The sequence below is a fragment of the Pecten maximus genome, chromosome 14 (assembly GCF_902652985.1).
Source record: "Pecten maximus chromosome 14, xPecMax1.1, whole genome shotgun sequence".
NCBI classification, from domain to species: Eukaryota; Metazoa; Mollusca; class Bivalvia; order Pectinida; family Pectinidae; genus Pecten; species Pecten maximus.
The window spans coordinates 1,228,672-1,246,804 of NC_047028.1; the positions used below are offsets into that span (position 1 = coordinate 1,228,672).

At 39.9% G+C, this 18,133-nt stretch overlaps 1 protein-coding gene across 1 annotated transcript in view; it reads right to left on the bottom strand.

Annotated features, from left to right (window-relative positions):
• Nucleotides 1–2,201: 2,201 nt before the first annotated feature.
• The window catches only part of LOC117342383 (LHFPL tetraspan subfamily member 6 protein-like), a 44,062-nt gene continuing 28,130 nt past the window's right edge, over nt 2,202–18,133 (bottom strand). Inside the window, exons 2-3 of the mRNA XM_033904534.1 lie at nt 10,033–10,131; nt 2,202–4,342 (exon numbers count right to left, since the gene is read on the bottom strand). Coding sequence (XP_033760425.1) covers nt 4,215–4,342; nt 10,033–10,131 — 227 coding nt within the window. The 3' untranslated portion in view covers nt 2,202–4,214. The remainder of the gene's footprint in view (nt 4,343–10,032; nt 10,132–18,133) is intronic.

Genomic DNA, 18,133 nt, shown 5'->3' on the forward strand with positions numbered 1-18,133 from the left:
GCCCACCCTGTATGTGAGATGTAACACCCCTGTATGTGAGATGTAACACCCTGTATGTGAGATGTAACACACACTGTATGTGAGATGTAACACACCCTGTATGTGAGATGTAACACCCTGTATGTGAGATGTAACACCCTGTATGTGAGATGTAACACCCTGTATGTGAGATGTAACACACACTGTATGTGAGATGTAACACACCCTGTATGTGAGATGTAACACCCTGTATGTGAGATGTAACACCCTGTATGTGAGATGTAACACCCTGTATGAGAGATGTAACACCCTGTATGTGAGATGTAACATCCTGTATGTGAGATGTAACACCTTGTAAGTGAGATGTAACACCCTGTATGTGAGATGTAACACCCTGTATGTGAGATGTAACACCCTGTATGTCAGATGTAACACATCCTGTATGTCAGATGTAACACACCCCGTAAGTGAGATGTTACACCCTGTATGTGAGATGTAACACACCCTGTATGTGAGATGTAACACCCTGTATGCGAGATGTAACACCCTGTATGTGAGATGTAACACCCTGTATGTGAAATGTAGCACACACTGTATGTGAGATGTAACACCCTGTATGTGAGATGTAACACACCCTGTATGTCAGATGTAACACCCTGTATGTCAGATGTAACACATCCTGTATGTGAGATGTAACACCCTGTATGTCAGATGTAACACATCCTGTATGTGAGATGTAACACCCTGTATGTGAGATGTAACACCCTGTATGTGAGATGTAACACCCTGTATGTGAGATGTAACACACCCTGTATGTGAGATGTAACACCCTGTATGTGAGATGTAACACATCCTGTATGTCAGGTGTAACACCCTGTATGTGAGATGTAACACCCTGTATGTCAGATGTAACACCCTGTAAGTGAGATGTAACACCCGGTATGTGAGATGTAACACCCTGTATATGAGATGTAACACCCTGTATATGAGATGTAACACCCTGTATATGAGATGTAACACCCTGTAAGTGAGATGTAACACCCTGTATGTGAGATGTAACACCCTGTATGTGAGATGTAACATCCTGTATGTGACATGTAACACACCCTGTATGTGACATGTAACACACCCTGTATGTGATATGTAACACCTTGTATGTGAGATGTAACACCCTGTATGTGAGATGTAACACCCTGTATGTGAGATGTAACACCCTGTATGTGAGATGTAACACCCTGTATGTGAGAGGTAACACCCTGTATGTGAGATGTAACACCCTGTATGGCAGATGTCACACACCCTGTATGTGAGATGTAACACCCTGTATATGAGATGTAACACCCTGTATGTGAGATGTAACACCCTGTATGTGAGATGTAACACCCTGTATGTGAGATGTAACACACCCTGTATGTGAGATGTAACACACCCTGTATGTCAGGTGTAACACCCTGTATGTGAGATGTAACACCCTGTATGTGAGATGTAACACCCTGTATGTGAGATGTAACACACCCGGTATGTGAGATGTAACACACCCTGTATGTGAGATGTAACACCCTGTATGTGAGATGTAACACCCTGTATGTGACATGTAACACCCTGTATGTGAGATGTAACACACCCTGTATGTGACATGTAACACCCTGTATGTGACATGTAACACCCTGTATGTGAGATGTAACACCCTGTATGTCAGATGTAACACCCTGTATGTCAGATGTAACACCCTTTATGTGAGATGTAACGCCCTGTATGTGAGATGTAACACACCCTGTATGTGAGATGTAACACACCCTTTATGTGAGATGTAACACACCCTGTAAGTGAGATGTAACACACCCTGTATGTGAGATGTAACACCCTGTATGGGAGATGTAACACCCTGTATGTGAGATGTAACACCCTGTATGTGACCTGTACATAATGTCGCTTTTCTTTGTTGATGAGGACCAGTATGATATCATCAAGAGCCATGGACACTTTGATGGTATTATTTTCAGACATCGAAATATAACATGCATTAGAAATATCATATTTATCATATGGAAAAAGCGTTATTTGGCTTTCAAAACATTCTTTTTTTTTCGCCATCAAGCCTTTATTTCGCTGGAAACACTCTCACACACACGTTTTCCTCTCCGACCGACTTGGATGCGAGACGCCAAGTGGGCCTACCTCATAATCACGTGATATATTACAGTGCATCAGTGTAATGTATTGGGATCGGACACGATTGCATGCGTCTCCGTGTCGACCATACATCACTGGAACTGTGCCTGTCACACGGAATTAAAATAGAAACATGTCACATTTAAAACCAATTAAGTTGTTGTCAAAATGTCGTAACAAAATATTTAAATAACATTCACGAGGATAAAAAGTGAAACGTTCACTACTTAGTGGGCATCCATTCGTAGTTAAGCCAGTAAATACAGTGAATTACGTACAGGGTAATTGCCAATTACAGTTACTCTGGATCAATCTACTGCGCAGGTCTCCTTTATCGTCAATCGTATAACCAGCTTCCAACTAAAGGTGACTGGGCTTTAATGCGAACAACTTTAATTTTCTCCAGACGTTTACTTGACACCCTCTCCGTGCCGATAACAAGAATCCAATTTGGCATGTTTTCTTTGTGTTCTAAATAATTCAGAACCCATTTTGTTCCAATTAGATTAAAGAAATAGTCCGATCACGCAAAGGGTAATTTTCAAAATAGCAGGCAGGCATCAGTAAAACGCCCGATTTAATGGGGGTACACCAATATCTACACATCATGCCTTTGTTCAATCATCTTCCACATGAATTTTTGCAATAAAGTCGAAAGTCTTTCCTTTCCCAAAGAAGCCAGCAACGTCTCCTATCTCCACATATCTATTCCTTTTTTTCCTCCAAAGCAATATAAAATCTGGAAACATCCATACATCAAGAATCGAGATACAGATCGTATCGCGTAGGGACATTAATACCGTAATCTTCAAGGACATCTCACAGGGGAAGTCTCGAGATCAAAGTAACCGGGTTTTTTTTCTGTTAACTCGTTTCCCTATGTATAGATCATAGATAAATATTAGGCTCGTGTTCATGGCCTTATATTACACTACACGACGTTTAATTCTAAGTCCCCAAAAATTGTCCTTGACTCCTGACCCTTTCCTGTGTACGACGGTTGACCTTTACTAGTTTATGGCGGATGACCTTATTTGTACTGTCACCCTTGACCTTTATTATTAGTTGTAACTGTATTTGACCTGAGCATCCCGACCTTTCTTTACCCTTCGTATCTACACTGCTTTGTTAGGATGGGTGAACCCGACCCTTACCGGCCCTTTAATATGTACAACACACTAATCATTTGACTCACGTGTCCTACAGTTCAATCCTAAATCTTTGCCGGCACGACAATGGCCGTACATCACAGAGGCTGTAATTGATGTTGGGAGCGTACAAACAAAGCGAATACGGACGCCGATACTTTACAATCCAAACTTGTAATTAAAAGTCAGATCTTAATTTTCCCAACAGATTCCTTTGTACAGAGATGTCTTGGTCTCGGTTACTTTGCCATAGTTTGGTACCGTACTAATGTGTGTCCATGACGGATTACACCTCCGATTCCGACAGGAAGACTATCTGTTAGCTCGACATAATGCTTTCTGTCCTACCCCAGTAACACAAGTCTAGCACCACGTAATTATATCAACGGCAGCATGGTCCATGTACACCAATGCTATCATAATTCTGCCGGACAGCAGTGAACCGTTCCTTTAATTGGAGGGCGAAAATGACTCTCATTTCTCTGGATGTCATTAATCCCTAACTGACACTGGCGACAACCACGTTACTCTGGTTACAGAGTCCGTAGTCACTGTGAGGCTCATTGATGAGCCACCGTCACTTCTTCAACTGTGAAACTTCGTCGTTTTGTCGGATAATTTTGTCAAATAGTAACATATGTCCTCAATGTAGCAGAGACATGTTTATAATCTAGTACAAACATATACAAGATATGCCGACTGAATATCGCAATATTGTCCGAAAACCATTGTTAATGATTTCAGCTATGTTTGGTCCCAAAGGGTACAAGGATGTCGCTACGTGTGACGTTGCTAGGGAAACAAACAAGACACGATGGGAATACAATGGCTTTCCTCCACTACTTTGGTTTACTAGAGGGTTGGTCGGTCATCATTGGTCAAGGGCTCCTTAGTAACAGTCTCAGACCGGTGTTATCACATATCGGCATAAGATGCGTGGCCAAACTTGCGTTTACTGGCGTGACAGGACATTGCTGAGCCAATCAAAGTCACGGCTGCTCCGGCCGCTGTTAGGTAGAAAGACCAGAATAGAGTACAGTCCCCTGAAACATAAATCGAAAGTTCATCTGAAGATCGAGTCAAACTATTATCAAAAATATACTAATACACATTCTATTATAAATATTACGTGATTATATTGCTGTTCTTACAATGTACATGTAACAGGAAAGCGAGTAATGGGCCTCCACCGAATCGAACCGCGACCCACGGCCGGTCCACCGATTGAGCTGAAGGGAAATTCCTCCAAGCGCATAAAAGGAAGGCGATCGTTTGGTAGGCTATATCGGACCAAAGAATTTTAGATATATGAGATAAGGTAGAAAATGTTCCGTTTATTAATACTGAGAATATTGCCGAATTGACCTCAACATTGCTATTTAGTCATTGCATGTAGTAATACGGGACAATGTTGAGACTATGTTACAGAAACCACGATGTTGTATAATACTTTTTTTATGTAGCCTGACGTAGCCGCCCAGTATTACACAGACTGCTGCGCTACACCGTGTCGACCTAAGATAAATACACATCTTGTAAATCTCTTCACTACAGACAGACCTGAACATGACTATAACGACTAAAAGGTTAAAAACATTCACCAGAATTACACCAATACACATGTTAAACAAACTTATTTAAATCTCGTCTTATCTCGCGTGCCAGGTCACGTGCCCTGGTATTGTCAGCTTATGCGATGTACATTATTGTGCATTACCTAGGCTGGCCCCTGTGTCTAGAATATTAAACTTATAAATTAAATAGAGCTTTATGATTTTGGTCTATAGAAACTGTCTGATTCTAGAGATGCTAAGTTTCAAACTTGAAGAGATATTCTATTTATATTATAATTCAGCTGGACAAATTCTTTACAAAAACTTCTGGGCGGTTGGCCAGTGTAAATGTTGCCAACTAGCTATTTGTTACTTATCCCGACGCTGGGTCTTGTATGCACCAGAAAACACACTGATTGTATCTTTCAGTTCATTACCACATGATCACATTAGATTTGTGATAACAGTGGGATACACGAGAGGATGACGGGATAGTCTGTATACTTACAGAGTATACCGATATTGTATTTACAGACACAAAAATAAACCTCTGGCTTCTAGATACATGTATATAAGCTTTACTCGGGTTCATTGATCACAATATCGAACTCAAGTCAATGTTAATTTGTAACAGTCGTTTTAATCGTTTGTAGGTTGATTTGTATACCTTGCGGTGTCTGGTACCAAACCAGAACACCTAAGGGTGTCAGGTTATGGTATGTAATGGCGTTACATGTGGGCAGCACTATTTTGAGTCTGATGAACGCTTGTCAGAATGCTACTTCCTGTATAGCATTCCTGTCACTGAGAGGTTTGTAACGCAGACTCGTCTGATAGAAAACCAATGGGAAACTTTTTTTTGCAATTCTTTGAATCCTCGAATAAAGCTTGAGAGCTGCATGCATTGTTCAAACTTTGACTTTGAAGTGCGGTAACTTGTCTACAGAGCATTCCTAGCTGATGTTCCGTCTCGGATACGCGGTATCGGGGGAGTGTCTACAGATAGCTGGCTGTGATAGGAAGCCACGTATCTGTGGGGAAACACCAAAGATTGCCTCATAAAAGTAACGGATCACATAAGGTGGGGTTTTTTTTTCTTCCACATTTAGATTTCTGCTTTTAAAATCAGCTCTAGAAATTCTCTATTCAAAATCTCAATACTACTCAGAACGTGTATATTTTGCAGACAAACGTGTTCCTTCCTACAAAATAATTACAGACTTGTGGCGCCAGCTTTCTTTTATTTTTTGTTTAAAACTGGAAACCATTTTAATCGAAGAAGGGATAATCGAACGATGAATATGAAATTTAAATATCTCGCCAAAAACATGCTGATATTTACGTCAATATGAAGACTAATTAAGTCATTATAAAAAGATGTGAATGTTTACATTCGGTAACTGTTCGTGTCTTTTCATCATACACTACAGAAATCATTGTTGGGTGGTCGGGTGGCACATCAGTAACACACTTGCATTTAGGAGACCGTGGTTCGATTCCCCCAGCAGCTGTGAAAAGGTATGGAGCCAACTGCCGGATCACGTGAGTTTTCTACGGGTACTCCGATTTTCTCTCACAGAATGAGCCCTCGCGCACTTCCATCCAAGCCAACAATAGTGTTTAATATAAGTTGGTAGACCTTGTTTAGAAACTGTTATATAATAATTAAAGTTTAATCGCTGTTTAACCATGACGTTACCTAACTTTCAAACTATGATGAAGATTCCCAAACGTTTTGTCGATTGAAATACAGCTGTTGCATCTGTTCGTATTGAAGTTTTCTTTAAATATACAATTTATCTAAATAATCCAGAGAGAAACGTACATAGGAAATCTGTAACATTCCGACAACGTGACGATTGTGTACCTAATCCTATACAACCCTGACTGGTTTACGGTACAGATTTACGTGGGTATTGTGTACCTAACCCTATACAACCCTGACTGGTTTATGGTACAGATTTACGTGGGTATTGTGTACCTAATCCTACACAACCCTGACTAGTTTATGGTACAGATTTACGTGGGTATTGTGTACCTAACCCTATACAACCCTGACTGGTTTATGGTACATATTTACGTGGGTATTGTGTACCTAATCCTATACAACCCTGACTGGTTTACGGTACAGATTTACGTGGGTATTGTGTACCTAATCCTACACAACCCTGACTGGTTTACGGTACAGATTTACGTGGGTATTGTGTACCTAATCCGATACAACCCAGACTGGTTTACGGTACAGATTTACGTGGGTATTGTGTACCTAATCTTACACAACATTGACTGGTTTATGGTACAGATTTACGTGGGTATTGTGTACCTAATCCTATACAACCCTGACTGGTTTATAGTACAGATTTACGTGGGTATTGTGTACCTAATCCTATACTACCCTGACTGGTTTACGGTACAGATTTACGTGGGTATTGTGTACCTAATCCTACACAACCCTGACTGGTTTATGGTACAGATTTACGTGACTATTGTGTACCTAATCCTTTACAACCCTGACTGGTTTATGGTACAGATTTACGTGGGTATTGTGTACCTAATCCTACACAACCCTGACTGGTTTACGGTACAGATTTACGTGGGTATTGTGTACCTAATCCTATACAACCCTGACTGGTTTATGGTACATATTTACGTGACGATTGTGTACCTAACCCTATACAACCCTGACTGGTTTACGGTACAGATTTACGTGGGTATTGTGTACCTAATCCTACACAACCCTGACTGGTTTACGGTACAGATTTACGTGGGTATTGTGTACCTAATCCTATACAACCCTGACTGGTTTATAGTACAGATTTACGTGGGTACTGTGTACCTAATCCTATTCAACTCTAACTGGTTTACGGTACAGATTTACGTGGGTATTGTGTACCTAATCCTACACAACCCTGACTGGTTTACGGTACAGATTTACGTGGGTATTGTGTACCTAATTCTATACAACCCTGACTGGTTTACGGTACAGATTTACGTGGCGATTGTGTACCTAATCCTATACAACCCTGACTGGTTTATGGTACAGATTTACGTGGGTATTGTGTACCTAATCCTATACAACCCTGACTGGTTTACGGTACAGATTTACGTGGGTATTGTGTACCTAATCCTATACAACCCTGACTGGTTTACGGTACAGATTTACGTGGGTATTGTGTACCTAATCCTATACAACCCTGACTGGTTTATAGTACAGACAGATTTACGTGGGAATTGTGTACCTAATCCTATACAACCCTGACTGGTTTATGGTACAGATTTACGTGGGTATTGTGTACCTAATCCTACACAACCCTGACTGGTTTATGGTACATATTTACGTGGGTATTGTGTACCTAATCCTATACAACCCTGACTGGTTTATAGTACAGACAGATTTACGTGGCGATTGTGTACCTAATTCTACACAACCCTGACTGGTTTATAGTACAGACAGATTTACGTGGGTATTGTGTACCTAATCCTATACAACCCTGACTGGTTTACGGTACAGATTTACGTGGGTATTGTGTACCTAATTCTACACGACCCTGACTGGTTTATGGTACAGATTTACGTGGGTATTGTGTACCTAATCCTATACAACCCTGACTGGTTTATAGTACAGATTTACGTGGGTATTGTGTACCTAATCCTATATAACCCTGACTGGTTTATAGTACAGACAGATTTACGTGGGTATTGTGTACCTAATCCTATACAACCCTGACTGGTTTACGGTACAGATTTACGTGGGTATTGTGTACCTAATCCTACACAACCCTGACTGGTTTACGGTACAGATTTACGTGGCGATTGTGTACCTAATCCTATACAACCCTGACTGGTTTACGGTACAGATTTACGTGACGATGGTATGACTATAAACCTAGTTGATTAGCGGGTAAATTGCGGACCGTTATATGGTGGCTGGATTAGGCTTTACCATCAGTATCGATCTGTGAGCGTGCTGGCCGGGCGATGTTGGTGAGTCCCCGGTACCATAGTGTATTACCATACCATTACCTAATCTACACGGACACAGGGAAGGCTGGGTGATTTGTGGGCCAGTCGGGATATCGATCTGGTTTGAATGTCGGAGGACTGCGATTGTACAGCAGTATTTTTATTATGTCAGAATAGACTAATTTTCTGCTGTACATATAGCTACGGAAGAAAAGGTCAAATTGGCCTGTTGTATTACAGTAATTGCCTACGTCAACACTGTCTGGCTGAAGAATGACATTTATATATTTTGTGTTTTACTGTCACACTTTATTGAATTCCATTACTCTGGCTTGATGATTACAAAACAGACGTGTTGGTATTCCGTATAGTACATTGGCATGATCCCACTGGTTTCCCTGGTAACAATGCCAATGACGTCATGCTACAGTATATCCTTGGACCTGGACAGATAAGATTGATAATTCCTATCTACCGATTTTACTCGGACAACTCTGGTCAGTACGAATACTGTCGAATGTAATGGCCCGGGAAGCAGTCAAACAAATTTAATGTCTTAGGTCACTTTTCAGAATTGACGTTATCGCAGTCATGGAAATAGACACTGCATATGCCGACCGGATATTAAGTTCTAAGATCGTCCAGTACTAACGACTACACAATCCATTAGGTGTCCACCATCCATGTCAATGATATGTTCATTACAATAGGATTCGGCTAAAACATTATCTGGTGACCTTTGGAAACATGTGGTAAAAATGTTGTTAATTTGATGATGTTGGACAAATTTGGCTTTTAAACAAGCTTTCGAGAGATGGAGACTGATGAATACAACAGAAACATTTTATAGCGGACATCGTGATCTCATTCGGAAATAAATGGGAAATGGAAGTCCGACACGTTCGTTGGTTGTTGAGATGCCCGCTGATTCCGCTGTCACCGTTCTCATTTCACCTAAATCCTAATGACGGATGTCGTCGATAAAAGACGGTTACCCTTCTGTATCACCTGGTCCGATTTTTTTGTATTTTTCAGCGGTTTTATGCAAATTTATATACATGTATGTGTTCATATTTTGCCCACGTTTTGTCGTTCTTAAGTTAGAATTACGATTTTTGTTATTCTGTCGGTATTTTATAATGTGTTTATATATGTATGTAGTATTTTTTTGTGTGGCTGATTACTCGACTTACCGCAACTATGATCAGTATACTTACCCATGTAATACGGCTGTGACGTGTAGCCACATGCCTGTTGTACCTCTGAGCTGTCCCAGCCGTTAGGATAAATCCCCACCCCAGCTCCAATGAGTATTCCTGTAACGACAAAGTAAATGTTAACTCTCGCATCAAGAGGTATTTACAAAACACAAGTCATGTCTTTAACAAAAGCTGGTTTGACGACTGAAGACGCTTATGCTTGCGGAACACTTGAAAGGCCCGGCGCGAGAGTGACGTGTGGTTGAAACATTTAGGGTTTTTTCACATGGATATATCGAAAATACAGAGGAAAAACTACAAAAAAGAGGAAGCCGATGGATTTTGCTTTGCTTGGATCGAGTAAAACTAATATTTTTATTAAATATTTTAACTTTTAAATATCCTTGCAGATGAAACAAAGGTTGTTCTGATGGTTGAGTAGGGGAAAGAAAATAAATGTACGATTAATTTGTTACTTTATTTTATTTCTTTAGACCTAAGTACGGAACAACACCATATCCTGACATTAAAGGACACCGCCAACAGCCCGAAGATATCTTTACATGAAACATGTGCTGTGAGTTGTTGTATTTTCATTATACATTATTTACATAAACAAAGATGTAATGGCTCCTTAGAGCGTATAAACAGGTTATTCAATCTCTTCACCGCGGACTTCATCGATAATAAGAATATTTAAAAACCTTGTACAAATATCTGAATCGGATTGTCGTCAACAGTGGGAGCTGGCCAGCGCCTCGCTACAATATATCCTGAGATAGGAACATTTTCTTTAAGATAGGCGAAGCATAGTCTTCACATTTAACGGGTAAATTTCATTTCTATCCACTCACGTTAGAATTGGTGTAGACAAATAGAGAGAGAAAATAGAGACTAATCCCGGGCCTGATGACGTAATAAGTTAGACGGGGTTGCTAGGTGTTGGACCTTACAGAAAATATTCGTCCTGACCGATGGTCATCGGTGGTCCCAACCCTTGACCATCGCTTCCGTTACCGTTACATACCCTACATAGATATCTGACCATTCAGGATAATCCTATAATCCCTAAATCTATCGTTCTTTCTCCCGGACAAATCCTTACCGAGATATAGCAGTGTTTGGTAAACGTGACGTCAGATCACTTTAATTAGATATCTGTCCGATAAATTCTCAGGACAGGGTGACCGTTATTGTCACCATTTAATTGGTTTCTGAGATTTACAAACCTATTGTAGCTGTTTTAACATATGTCGTACATACACGGAAGTTATAAGTGAATACTCAACAACCCATCAACACATAAAAGGTCATTAGGGCCCGCAAATGCTGCATCAAACAAACGATTTATGTAAAATAACGGTTCATCATGACGAATCCCCGAAAATAAAACTATCGACGATAAGGCAACACTTACAATAACTTAACCTTTACCTTGTGTTCGTACATAGCGTCATCTATATTTATATATAATTAAGTGTCATCTATATTTATAACATAGTTACACATCTGAAGAAGGAAGACAACTTTATGACTCGTGCCCTGACCGGGCCTCGAACTCACGATCTACGGCACCCAATCGCCTAGTCAGATTTTATTTATATATAATCAAAATCACTTGTCTTTGTGGAAAATAGTTGAGATAATATAATCAAAAGATTCCCATTAAATTATTATTGACGACACCGAAAACATTGCTCCATACTGAATTGTTGTTGTCACGTTATGCTAGTGTCTGATTTGATAGATATACTGGAATTATACGCAGACTGTAATTATCGATAATTGTCCCTCCTTATCACGTGTAGATACTTATATATGATGTATATACAGTTAACATATAACCTTGTCAGGATTTCCACTGAGAAAGGCACTGTATTGAACATGTTTTCGTGCAAACAGTTTAGGCGTGTCCGAGAGTTTTTCAGTTTTACACAAAATCTCCCATGGCGTCTAATTCACGAGACCTACATCATATCTACAAAGGAGGGTTTAAACATCGACAGGACTCAGTAGTATATTATGGTGGCTCGTTAGGGCCAAGTATCAAATCTCGCATTCTCGCATTCTCGACCTTAGGTCCAAAACGCGAGAATGCGAAAACGCAACGGCGAGAATGCGAAAGAGCGAAAACGCGAGAATGCGGAAAATCGACGGCGAGAATGCGAAAACGCGACGTCGAAAACGCGAGATTAATCTCGCACTCTCGCCGTCGCAATTTCGCTCTCTCGTCGTCGCGTTTTCGACCTTAGGTTGAAAACGCGAGAACACGAGATTAGGTTTAAACGGCCGTCCTCGCACTCTCACTTCCTCACATATATATTTATCTATATCCAACGTAATGTACCTATATATGTTCCTCCAGAAAATAAACGAACTTCCTTACGCGAGGGAGCGAGAGTGCGAGGGCGGCCGTTAAGGCCTAATCTCGCGTTCTCACACTCTCGACCTCAGGTCGAAAATGCGGGAATGCGAAAACGCGACGGCGAGAATGCGAGATTAATCTCGCGTTTTCGCATTCTCGCCGTCGAGTTTTCGCATTCTAGCGTTTTCGCCCTTTCGCATTCTCGCATTTTCGCTCCCTCGCCGTCGCGTTCTCGCATTCTCGCGTTTTCGACCTAAGGTCGAGAGTGCGAGAATGCGAGATTTGATACTTGGCCCTAACGAGCCACCATAGTATATGTACGTTATCAAACTATATTGATTTACACAGTACCAACGCCCACCTCCCGTTCAGGGCCTCGTTCATCAAGGGTAAATTGTCAGTCATATTTGACATGTTTAATATGGTTTAATTAAACAGTTTCACATGAATGTCAATGAGAGTTTTATACATGAGTAATGTCCTTAACTGAGTCACGTGCATTATTACATGACGAATCGGAATGAATTGAGAAAAAATATATCATCAAGCGTAACACACTTGACTGGTTTCTCATTACATGTCATTGACGGGATTGGACATTCAATGACGTGATCATAGTTTTAATGACTCCATGTCTTAGACATCACAACGTGTCGTAATCTTCGAAATCAAAGGTCTCTGTCGTCAAGGTATAATGCCGAGGGCAAAACCCTTGGATTTCAGATGCATCCTCGACTGTCTGTATTAACAGTTACAATGAAAGTATGACGAGAGTTGAAACGTTGGATTGCAGACGTACCATCGACTGTCTGTATTAACAGTTACAATGAAAGTATGACGAGAGTTGAAACGTTGGATTGCAGACGTACCATCGACTGTCTGTATTGACTGTAATTGTTACGGTGAAGGTTCATCAGCCCATGAACGCCAAATCGATCTCCATATAAACATACAAATAATACATTTGTATTAAGCTAATCCATTGTACGTAATTATGTGTATCGCCTATCCTGCTTTGTCTGGTAAGTTTTAAGCAAACATTGATAATTATTGTGAAACAGAGCTTAACAAAATACTTCCAAGAGCACATTCCCATCATCCCTAATTTCCAGGGTCAATGGACTATAAACGTTGTGTTGACATGTACGCTATGTGACTTGACTTATACTTTTTAAGCAACGGATCTAAAACTTTAAAGTGAAATGTTGACGACGCCGACGCCGTCGCCGCCTGAAATGTAACAATATACGACAAAGCTACGTCGCAGACAAAAATCCTAGTTTCGCCCTGCAGCACGTGCACCAAAAACAAAACTTCACACGACTTCTGGAACGGAACGTTATAGCTAATTTTAACTTTAAAGTGATATAATTATCATAATTTCTTTCCTTTTGTGTTTCCTTTATGGCCTGTCTGATGACTAAAACACGCCCTGTAGATTTGTTGATGATAGTATGGAGTTGTTACTGAAGTAGCGTGGTTTATAAAATCTCACACATTTAAATAATGTATCTGGGATATAACTAGTTAATTCTCGTAGCTTTCTGGACTTTACAGTTACCAGTGAGTCATTGCGATCTACTTGTATGACGCTAAATCGATTAAAATCAACTTTTAAGTTAAATGTCGTAAAGTGAGGAATTGGCTACCGACAACTTCTCTAGATTATATAGTGTTAATAGCTTGAGTGGTACCCAGACATTAAGTTTTTATGTCATTGATTTAATTGATAAACCGCCAGGAATGTCATTATATCGACAATATGTCTTATTACCAGTGTAGGCCATCCCAGGTACAATTCTTCACTCTTGTTCCTGTGAGATTTATATTTATTAGAACACCATCTGACTGGGGATTTAATAAAAAAAAAAAGCTACTTTCAGCGACTAAAATATTTAAATGTTCAATCTATCAATACGTTGTGTCTCAATAAAGATATGTTAGCCTCATTTCATGTAGACCTTCCATGATCACGAAATCACACAATCCTCTGATAAACCTCATCTGGATTCCCGACAAGATGCCCTGCTCAGTATTGTAGAATCCAATGCATGGGGTTAAAAACATGACATATACAATGTACTGTTGTGGACGTGGCAGAAGTGAGTTTAGATTGCCATAAGGAGCATGTCCAACATTGACAAGTTCATATCACGTTACACGAATGCGTCACTTCATCACTTCATTATATTAAACAATTTTCGTAACAAACGTTGCATGCCGTCTCGGATGTAAATAGTATTATATACATACGAATGGTTTAATTAATCTGTCAAAATCGTGACGATAAAATCTGTTATAGTTTATTAAAGTATCTAACGCTGGGTTAGAGAAACACCTGGATATGGCTCCTGTACATAGCATGCTTGTAACCTGATCATGTAGAACTTCGACAATAGGGTAGCAGAGTTGTCTTTCCTTGGCTTGAAAAGATAAAGTTCGAGAAGACCTGGTTGTGCAAGAGGTCTGGTAGAGTATAGTTTAGTGGGTTTAACCTGTCATTGTACTTCCGGTTTAGTGAACTGTTATTAAATGGAAATCACATCTCAGACAGACGTGGCACATCAACGGAACATCAGATCTCCGACAAACGCGGCAAATTAACCGGAAGTCATAAAATATCTCGGACAGGAGCGGCACATCGACCGCACATCATATCTCGGAAAACTGTGACCGAAGTCATAACATATGTCGGACAGACGCGGCATATCAACCGGAAGTTATCAAATATCGCGGTCAGACATGACATATCAACCGGAAGTAATGAAATATCTCGGACAAACGTGACACATCAACCGGAAATCATATATCCGACAAACGTGAAATATTAACATGAAGTCAACAATACCCACATCATTAAGACACAAGTCTATACATTGTATGTTAAGGTGAAAATAAGTACATATTTAATGTATACTTTATAGACATTGTAGAAAGTGTATAGGTCATAAATGAGGTACATGTATACTAAATGTCACAGGGTATGAACGATATACAGTATGTACCCAGTGATACAGGTCTGAATGTCAGCAAACCAACCAACCCCAATGAGCGAACGTTACAAAATTAGTGAAGAGGACTACCTGGTTAAGATTGACAGGAAGCCTAGTCTACAAGCCTGCATGCCTTCCTCTGAAGGAGTTGTGTAAGAGATATTGATTTTGTACAAGTGAATGTTCAGAACATCTGTTACATTTTTATTAAAAGCTAAATTAAATACATTTTTACAGAAAGCCTGGTTGATCAGATTGTATGTTGAAATGTCGCAATGGAACCCGCACACAAACACGAAAAATCAGATGAATCACAAGGCCCCGGGGAGATTTGTACTCACTACGTGGGGAAACATTCCATGTAGGAAATCTACGAAACAATAATACGTTTTTGTATAAATGTCTTCTAGTATACGATACACTTAAGGCTTGTGAACAACACATCAATTCAGTAACATTGGCGATGTAATAGTATGCCAAAATATACATCTAACTGATTCATACAGCTTTATCATCCTTCATATCATCTAAAATAACATTAGTGATGTAAGGCACTAGAATTCTTGATAACTGATATTAATATCGTTACCATAACAAATTGTCATTGTAAAAATAAACCTTGATAGTGATAGAATGAAAAGATTAATTGATTTTATCCGCAAACGAACATGTTGTGTACATGTACGTCTTAGCACTGCTTGGCACATAAGACCTCAATAATGTAAGGAATATGGGCAACATTCATCACCTCATAAGAGCTTGGATTTGATGTAGAGAGACTCTGATAAAATCTGGCGTCATACCGGAAGTAAAGAAGTAACGGAAGTTAAATACATTACTGTCAACATAAACAGCACGAAGTAAACAAATATCAACCTCACAGCGTCATTGAGTAGTATATATGGCTAAATCCCGTTGACAGTCTGTCGTACAGTAAAAGGTATCTGCCTTCGTACGCCATGATGAAGCATAACAACTGATGGACGCCATCAGAAAACCTTACAACAGAATGCGTGCGTCTTCAGCTAATTCTACCCTTTTTATCAATTTTCCGCGAGGAGCATCATTGATGTTACATTTGTAAAAGACATTTTTTTTACAGACAGTGTTTTTCGGTTTGGGATAAAAACGATATCAGTAGTGTTGCAGTGCTATGAACATTATAACCATTTTACGCAGCAAAAGGAAATTGTTATGTCCGTAGAGGCATTAAATCGAGATATCCGCGATGTCTTCTGTTCAATATACCAGAGGCTGTCTAGGTTGACACCAACAACAGTTCTTAATTCAGATCCACCTTTTTGTGTATGTACATTACCTTAACGCACCTGTAATATACTACATCTATATATAGACACACGGGCGATTGATACCGGTGTCAGCCGTATACTGACCTATATACATCAATACACAACACACACCCTACAGCTCTTCTAATCACCACTTTAATCAAAACAGATTTTGCCTAAAAGCTTCAATCAATTAAATTAAAAACCCACCGAATACATCAGATTCTTTTATGTCGATGGTTTTTCAGATTTGTTTTTTATTGGACGAATATCAAATAACTTTTCATCCTAAGAATATATTCACTTACAGTACTAATGTATGAGTATTCGTGTCCCAGATAGAATTACGTGTACAATTTATAACATTGATCTCCAACACTGTATAAGGCCTAATGATTCTGATTATCTACCCAAAATGGCATCTTACTTTCGACATCAAAATGTTAACATAAGTAAACAAAACTGACAAAATAATGTCCGAGTCCAAGGCAAGTCGGGCTAGAGGATAGACAAAACTGACAAAATAATGTCGGAGTCCAGGGCAAGTCGGACTAGAGGATAAAAAACTGACACAAAACTGTCAGAGTCCAGGGCAAGTCGGACTAGAGGATAGAAAAAACTGACAAAATACTGTCAGAGCCCAGGGCAAGCCGGACTAGAGGATAGACAAAACTGACACAAAACTGTCAGAGTCCAGGGCAAGTCGGACTAGAGGATAGACAAAACTGACAAAATACTGTCAGAGTCCAGGGCAAGTCGGGCTAGAGGATAAAAAACTGACACAAAACTGTCAGAGTCCAGGGCAAGTCGGGCAAGGCAGATTATACAAAGCACACATAAGATTTGGCGACTTTTAATAAAAACATCAAAATTAGTTACAGTAAAGCGGTAATGAACTCAACTTCCTTATACAGCTGTTTCGTCCTTCTAATACTCGTCAGTGATGTTAGGGACACCATACAGCTGTTTCGTCCTTCTAATACTCGTCATTGATGTTAGGGACACCATACAGCTGTTTCGTCCTTCTAGGACTCGTCAGTGATGTTAGGGACACCATACCGCTGTTTCGTCCTTCTATTACTCGTCATTGATGTTAGGGACATAATACAGCTGTTTCGTCCTTCTAATACTCGTCATTGATGTTAGGGACATCATACAGCTGTTTCGTCCTTCTAATACTCGTCATTGATGTTAGGGACATCATACAGCTGTTTCGTCCTTCTAATACTCGTCATTGATGTTAGGGACATCATACAGCTGTTTCGTCCTTCTAATACTCGTCATTGATGTTAGGGACACCATACAACTGTTTCGTCCTTCTAATACTCGTCATTGATGTTAAGGACACCATACAGCTGTTTCGTCCTTCTAATACTCGTCATTGATGTTAGGGACACCATACCGCTGTTTCGTCCTTCTAATACTCGTCAGTGATGTTAGGGACATCATACAGCTGTTTCGTCCTTCTAATA